This window comes from Perca fluviatilis, chromosome 11 (genome assembly GCF_010015445.1).
Source record: "Perca fluviatilis chromosome 11, GENO_Pfluv_1.0, whole genome shotgun sequence".
NCBI lineage: Eukaryota > Metazoa > Chordata > Actinopteri > Perciformes > Percidae > Perca > Perca fluviatilis.
Genome location: NC_053122.1, coordinates 5,864,464 through 5,872,876, shown reverse-complemented (window position 1 = coordinate 5,872,876; position 8,413 = coordinate 5,864,464). Strand labels below are relative to the sequence as shown.

The window sequence follows — 8,413 nt, the reverse complement described above, 5'->3', positions numbered from 1 at the left end:
ATAATTTATTGAATTAATCAAATATAAACATATATGTCACTGTCAGTGGCTTGTTAATCTTTACATTGTTAGTTAATTTCCTATCCTGGCCTGGGACACACACGCACACACACACACACACACACACAAACACACACACTCCTGGGCTGGGACACACATTTATACGGTTTGATAAAGGACTTATTGGACTTTAACTTATCATTGCACTTAAAATAACGAGTGTAGCTGTCCTCAATTTAGTTTATCATGTAAATCTCATCTGTGTTTTTTTCCTGCATCCACATCCATGCATAGTGTGTGATTGTGTGTGTGTGTGTGTGTGTTTGTGTGTGTGTGCGCGTCAGTCGCGGGGGAACAGAGCAGCAGCCCCGCCCGCTGCAGATACCCGACAGGAAACAGCAGCAGCTTTCAGCGACTTTAGAGTGAGAAATCGTTACAGTACATTGATGTTAAAATGTCTACAGGTTGGCAGGACGGTCTGAAGTGTTTTGACGGACTTTCGCTGTACGTTTTGTTGGTAAATGTGAGATGTTCGAGTCACACACACGTCTCGTCTTTATAACAGAAACAAGGAAATTAATTTGACCCGTTCTCACTCCCGCTTGGTCAGTGGCTGCACGTGGGACTGCTGGGATTGTCGCGAGTAATAAAAATGCGATAGGGGGCCCCGGATGTCAATCATTGTCTCCCAGTGATCTGGGCCCCTGATTGGTCCGGGCCCGTAAGCAACCGCGTACCCTGCTTACCGTTAGTTACGCGTCTGACATCAAGACACAGTGTTTGATGCTCTTTATTGTCAGCATTGTTTTATAGGCGTGTTTTATGCATGAAGTCTTTATATAATGAAGTTTCTTTGCAGACAGACTGACTTTACTTCTTCAGCTCAGCAACCAAACTGATCTTCTCTTCCTAACCCAACAATGGCCAGCAAATATGCCAATAAGGGTAAGTTGATGAAATGTATTCATAATATTGGTTGTAACTTGTATCTAAATAAACATTTATAGATGGATTGCATGTCATAGCATGAACCAATCCCTGTTGCGATTATGGACATTTTGGTTGCCTGTTTGTATATTTCTGTTTCGGTTTGCTGTTTTGTAAAAACTAAACTTCAACTGCCCACTGTCAGAGTTGCCCATGTTGTAGTTGTATAAACTGGATTCAAAATGTTTTGCAATTTCTTCCCATCAGAACCGTCCAGATACAATAATGAGGAGATCAGGATTGTGATGGTGGGGAAGACCGGAGCTGGGAAGCGCGCCACAGGAAACACCATTCTAAGAGAAGAATATTTTAAATCAGAGTTCTCCCCTAAATCTTTGACTGAACACTGTGCTAAGGCCTCCGGTGAAGTGGATACACAAAAGGTTGCTATAATTGACACTCCGGGTCTGTTCGACACCACCATTTGATGAAAAGGAAGCGACTGAAGATATTGCCCGGAGCATTCTTTATGCTTCTCCTGGACCTCACATCTTCCTGGTCGTCATCAAACTGGACAGATTCACAGAGGAAGAAAAGAAGACGGTGCAGAAGATTCAGGAAATCTTCGGAGAGGAAGCAGACAAATACAGCATGGTTCTCTTTACCCATGGTGACCTGCTCAAAGGGAAAACTATTGAGGAGTTATTGAAGGACAGCGAAGAGCTGCAGGAACTTGTGGCCAAATGTAACGGCCAGTACCACGTCTTTAATAATGACCTGAAGGACCGTTCTCAGGTCAGGGAGCTGCTTGACAAGATCAGAAACAATAAAGAAGAACGGAGGAAGTCATTACATCACTGAAATGTTCCAGGATGCAGAGATGGAGATAGAAGAGGAGAAACAACAAATCCTTAAAGATAACAAAGAGAAAATGCTCAAAGAGCTGGAGGAACTGAGGAAGAAATTCTAAGTTCAAACTCATTGACCTGTTTCTTTAACATGCATTGTGCATTACAATAGATTGATGAAAAACACAGTCTCATGTTCTCACATCTTGCTGACCTTTTGGGGAAAAATTCAGGTCCTGACAGTAAATTATTAAAATCTAGTGTTAAAACTTGTTTAAGGTCAGGGTTCGACTTCGGCCCTTTGCTGCATGTCATTCCCCCCACTCTCCCCTTTCATGTTTTTAGCTGTCTTATAAAATAAAGGCCTAAAATGCCCAAAAGATAATCTTACATTTTTCTTTTTACATTTATTAGCAGTGGCAAGATGTAACTGATTATATTTACTCACGCAGGTGCATCAGTAATAATAATCAAATTATAATATGACACTTACGGGATTCTTTTCTTGAGTAAAAATGATGAATGCAAGACTGTCTTCTTTCACCTGTTTATCAGCCACATGGGGGTGCTGTAATTTAAGGTTTTAAATCAACTATGATCACAAATTTAAACTCACATATAATATCTAAGACAACACTGCAGGGCTCTCAAGATTTGAACAGAGTTCAGAGTGAGATTTTGGCGGCATGGGTTTGGGTGGGGACGGGGGTCTGATCTGATAAATGACACATAAATATATAGGGTATAATTTATATTTTTTATTTAATTCAGTATTTCTTTGTGTGTGTGTGTGTGTGTGTGTGTGTGTGTGTGTGTGCAATAATCAATACTATGCATTGTCTGGATAAAATATAATGAAATAGCCTAGGCCAAAGGTTTTCACAATGTGGGACGGGTGGTTGTGCAGTAAAAATAAAAGGAAAGAAAAAAACTAAACATATTCCAAATTATTATGGGTACTGTTATAAAAGTATTATGAGTAGGCCTATTATAAAATGGGTATCTTTATAAAAATATGAAACTGTCAGAGTAGCCCTGCAGTCGATTCAACATGTAGCTATTATAATAATAATAATATTAATAATAATAGGCGCAAAAGCTACCCAGTGTTTCCTCTATGTTGATTTCTGCCGCCACAGTATCAGAAATAGGGCAGACGCACAACAGGGTTTCCGCTATGTACAATCCGCAACTTGAAATCTGCACTCACTCAGCTAGTGCGTGGCAGCCTGGCAGGGCCTTGTGAACTCTATGAGGAACTCACTTGATTCCTCTACCTGTTCCACTGTTTAAAAAATAGCGGCGCAACTTGGTGGGCGTTATCCTGGTAACTTCTCTGCGTGAGAAATACAAAGTGTGGCGTGTGAGCGTGTGAACGGGCTGAAATGTGTGTGTCTCACGCCAAATGCATGAGACTTGAGAGGTATGACACTGGTCTTTTGCAAAACATGCATTTGGCATTTAGGAAATGATATATGCAGGCCAAAGGCAAGACTGAAACTTGACTGTTTGGCTATTTCAAAAGAATGGCATTTCTACATAAATCATTAAAATGAAAACTACATGAAACTCTCTGTATAAATGTTCCACTATGTTCACCAGGTAATCTATAACTGTGTGTGTCAGCTTTTGCTGCTGAATAGATAGTGAACAGTGGCTTTTACAGCTTTTTCTTTGAAAACATTGTCCTGCTGCTGCTGAAAACGATGCTTTGAAAGTGGTGAGAATCAATCTCAGCTGTGTTTTAAAACTAGCATCTGTTGAACTACTGACTGGGTTTGCAGCACACATGTTCATCACACATCATGTTGTGAACAGAGACTAAGAACTACAATTCAAACGGATGGCTAAATTGTATATGCACACTTTATTTTTCTCAATTTAAAAGAACTGGTGGCATTTCTTGTAAATGCTGATGAGAGGTGTGAACAGGGTTTGCCGTTTACAGTGAACAGAAGGGAGAGTGAAAATGCAGGAGGACTGGATATTCAAGCTGTGCTAGATTATATAAATAAAATGGGACACTAAAGGGTGTAAAGCATTTTAGTCAGTCATTGAAAGGTTGAACAAGAACACAACACGCTAAAGGGAAAAGAGGAAAAAAGGGGGAAGAAATAGCGAAGTGAACACATAGAGAGGTTCAGCTGAAACACAGTTTGCAAATTCCTCTCGTTCTGGGAAAAAGAATCAACTACAAGTTCTAACTAGATCATTGTCTTACTATTACAGCACAGAAAAAACAAGGAACAATGAAAATGCAGTAGTACATATCAAAACTGTGCTGGATTAAAATGATAAAGCAGCAGCTGACTGCTGAATGTACTAACTAACTGTATATTGTTAATTAAATGTGACACTTGAATTTGTATTTGTCTGTTCCTGAAAACAGTGTCTCATGTTGTGTGTTGACTGTGTAGACTGTGTAGACCTACTGTAAGTGACATGTACACTGTTTTGAATAACATTTGTTTAAAATTCATACATTACATAAGGACAATTATAGTATACTATAACTTTGGGCTAGGAAAAGGGGCTAAATGACAAACTTTGCTTTATTCAATGTATGATGAATGTATAAAGCAGCCTGTGAACTAAGCACATAAACACCTCATGTTTTGGGATTTTATGGGTGTGGTTTGCTGGATGAAGTTTTCATATAAGAAGCATTGTTGCAAACAGACTCTCAGCCTTCTTTCTGTACTGACTCTAAAGCAGCACATCTGCATCTGCTCTCTACAATCCAAACATGGGAAGCCTATTCAGCCTACTCATCCTATTCAGCCTATTCAGCAGATATGGTAAGTTAATATCTAACTGTAGGCTATTTATAATTTCTAATAATCTATTTATAATCATCTACTGATGACACAGGTGACATTGGGGCATGTATATGTATCTCTTTTGCAGTCTACTCTTTTCATCTAAAATAAGCCAATCAAAGCCTAAGTCAAAAACTTAAGTTAGTCTTGAGTTAGTAATTTAAACTCACAATAATGCAGATTCAGATTTTATTCACCAAATATCATGATTACAATATGATGCAATAACAGTCATTACATTATCCAGCATTATATTAGAGTTGAAAGCTCTACCTTTTAATAGATGTAAGTTGATTTAAGTACATTGTGCTGATAATGACTCTTTCATTAATAGTGCAAAGTGTTTGTACTGTGTACTATTAATAGTTTTACTTCAAATATTTTTTGAGTACTTGTTCTACCACTGCCAATACCAACATCAACAATTCAAAATGATTTAGTTACATAGTTTACATTTAAGTAAACTTTTAGTCAAAAATGTTTTTCGCTGAATTTTGTCCACTCTTTTTTTAATTTAGCTTTATTCTTGTGTCACATGTCCTGACAAAATATATTGAAAATTTCTATTAATCTAATCTCGCCAAAACTAATATTTATTTGTAATTTTTGTCCAACTGATTTCACATAAGATTTCATCTGATATATTTTACTTTTATCTATTAAAAAGGTGCCTACCAACAAAATTATTTTCACTTTTTAACTATTCAACTGATGTAAGCAGTTTAGATAAGAGACATTCAGCCTTTCAGCTATCATCACCGACCACAGCGTCCTCAACCCATAAAATGTCCGTATAGGTCAATTGTGCAAGCTGCTCGTCTCATATTTATTTGTTGTGAACCGGGAGATCTCAGGGCTGCAGTAATTATTAATATATATATATTTATAGATGGATTACATGTCAAAGCTCAAAGTAATGATCAAACCTCAACTGTTCCTAGTTGAACAGAACGTTTCTCAAATCCCCATCTGACTTACTCTGTATTATACAAAGAAGTGCTCCTGTTATTTAGGCTTTTTTTTAAAGATTTGTTTTCGGCATGTCAGCCTTTAACAGAAAGAACAGCTAGATATGAAAGGGGAGAGAGAGGAGGAAGACATGCAGGAAATCATCCAGGTTGGACTCCAACCCTGGACCTTCTGGTCGAGGCATACACCTCTATATATGTTCGCCTGCTCTACCAACGGAGCTAACCTGGCCACTGCTATTTAGGCTTTCTAAGCAGCTTACAGTCTTAAATGTTTTTGAAGACCCAACATGTGATAACTAGATAAGGTAAACGCTAAATTTCAAATACCAACTGTCAAAGTTTCCCATGTTGAAGTTGCACAATACTATGCATGTGTAAAGAGCTGAGCCATCCCATCAGAATTGACCAAATATAATAATAAGGAGCTCAGGATTGTGATGGTGGGGAAGACCGGAGTTGAGAAGTCATGAGTAGCCCGCTGCAGATGGCTTGTGGCTGAATTCAGGGGTCTCCATGTTTACTTCTGTAGAACAGAGTGCTGCATGTGACATGTTTTGCCCATTCAGGTCGGTTCAGTTTTGTTTTATTCACAGAACATTAATATTGAAGTATCCTGTTTATGAATTGACCCAAATTCACTGCACTGGGTACCCAGCACTTCACCTATGTAATGAGAAGTAGATCGGATGAACGGTTCCAGATATTCGAATGACAGATGGCCGATGGACATACCCACAGACAGAGATTCCTTACTTTAATAGAATTACAGTAAATACATAAAAACATTACAAACATATATTCAAATCTAACCTGTGAAACATCCCACTATAGCAAAAATTAAAAGACACAGTTTTCATTTCACTCTAACAGCAACATTGTTTTATAGATGATTTAATGTCTTCATATCAGGAAGTGTTGTTGCAGAAAAACTGACTTTACTTCAATTCTTCAGCTCAGCAGCAGACCTGCTCTTCTCTCTCAGAACCCAAATAAGGACTGCAAATATGCCGAAAATGGTAAGTCAACTGTATTCATAATGTTGCAGCATGTATCTGAATTTTTATTTAAAGATGTATTGCATGTCAAAAACACAAACACAGGACTTTTACCCCGTGTCCCCATTGTGACGTTTTCCTTGCGTGTCCCACGTGTGGCGTTTCCTAAACTCAGCCGTTGCTCTTCTTTTACTAAAGCCAACCCCACGTTGTCAGGTTTCATAAACTCAACCATAGCGATAACCAGTCTTGGGAACGTTACTTTAAAAAGTAATTAGTTATAGTTACTCACTACTTGTCCAAAAGTAACTGAGTAACTGAATTACTCTATAATAAAAGTAACTTCGTTACCAGGGAAAGTAACTATTAGCGTTACTGTTAAAAAAAAGTTGCTATATGTCAAAGAATTTGGATTTTTTGAGCAGTTTTCACAACTCAGTTGAAATAAGTAAAACAGACAGGTGTGTGTACATAACTTTCGATATTTATTGCACGTCGACAGACAGCAAGAGGTTTATCCTGCACTTCAAGTATTATCTTTGTAAGAAAAGTAAACAGTTACACCATATAAAGTGCATTTAACTCTAGCAAATTAAATCAAACTCTCTCAACCTGAGACAACTGGTCAACAACCTGTACTTCCAAGGGTTTTGTTCACAACAAAAGTAAACTTTCCTCCGAGTCCTTCTTTGCTAGTGGACGGCGAGCTATCATCTGTGGTGGAGGTATCGGTGTTTTTGGCCACTAGCTTTGTAGATGCGTGTCGTTGCTTCATTAAATTAGAGTTGCTTACAACAGAAGTCGACAAAGTCTTCGCTCCTGGACATAATGTACACATTACATGCACGTTCTTGCCTTTGACCACAATGAATTTGAAGTAGTGCTTATATCTCCACCTTGAAAATGCCAACTTTTCATCGGATTGCTCCTGACTCGCCATCTCTGCTGCTTCATCGAATTTTTTTTAGCTGTTGTGTGTGTGTGTGTGTGTGTGTGTGTGTGTGTGTGTGTGTGTGTGTGTGTGTGTGTGTGTGTGGGCTGGCATGTGTGTAAAAACACTGGCTCTGATTGGCTACCATGAAACATGACTCTGCTTTATCCAATCATAATCGCTACCTCCTGTATTAACCCACCTCCTCACTAGCTGTGAGCCAGTGGTGCGTTCGGATTACACAGTTTATTCAATCAATGCATACTAACGCCCCCACATTTAACGTCCAGTAACGTTAACGGCATTGTAACGACGGGAAAAGTAATTAGATTACCGTGTTACTGAAGAAATCACGCTGTTACCTAACACTGGCGAGATTAACCACGTTCTTCTCGCGAAAAACACACAAGTGGAGTGTATGTTTACGTGTATACAGCGTAGACATTCAGAGGGATAGCTCAAAATGTACGGTACAGATAACACGCCACTTGGCTTAAGAAAGTCGGCGTCATGTTTGCGTGAAGTCAGGATGTCACGTTGCTGTACAAGTCCTCCAAACCATACGACGATATGGGTCGTATGATCCTACCATCAAAAACTTCGAAAGAGTGTTTCATACATCCTCTAGTGATGGTGGAAATATGACCTTATGAGGTTAGGGTTTTGAATATAAAGGGTTATAAAATATAAGCAATGTCACTTTTAAACACGTCTTTTTAATGTTGTAAAAAGTCGCAGCTTGGTTAAGTTTAGGCAATAAAAACTACTTGGTTATTGTCAGGCACCACAACTTCTTAGTTAAGTTTAGAAAAAGATCATGGTTTGGGTTAAAATCAGATGTTACTTCACTTGATGAAGGTTACACACGTGGCGCTTTTTTCTTGAACTTGAGCAATACGCAACCGAACGAAGCGCCACCGAT

The 8,413-nt window shown here is 38.6% G+C and overlaps 1 protein-coding gene and 1 pseudogene across 2 annotated transcripts in view; both read left to right on the top strand.

Moving 5' to 3' along the window:
• The first annotated feature begins 585 nt into the window (after positions 1-585).
• LOC120567974 lies at positions 586-2,114 on the top strand (annotated as a pseudogene).
• A 2,352-nt stretch (positions 2,115-4,466) lies between these two features.
• The window catches only part of LOC120567973 (GTPase IMAP family member 4-like), a 25,882-nt gene continuing 21,935 nt past the window's right edge, over positions 4,467-8,413 (top strand). The window contains exons 1-2 of one of the 2 annotated variants that reach the window (XM_039815116.1): positions 4,493-4,573; positions 6,518-6,581. In XM_039815116.1, coding sequence (XP_039671050.1) covers positions 4,571-4,573; positions 6,518-6,581 — 67 coding nt within the window. In that variant the 5' untranslated portion in view covers positions 4,493-4,570. Of the gene's footprint in view, positions 4,574-6,517; positions 6,582-8,413 lie in introns of both variants that reach the window. The other variant, XM_039815115.1, reaches the window with a different exon arrangement.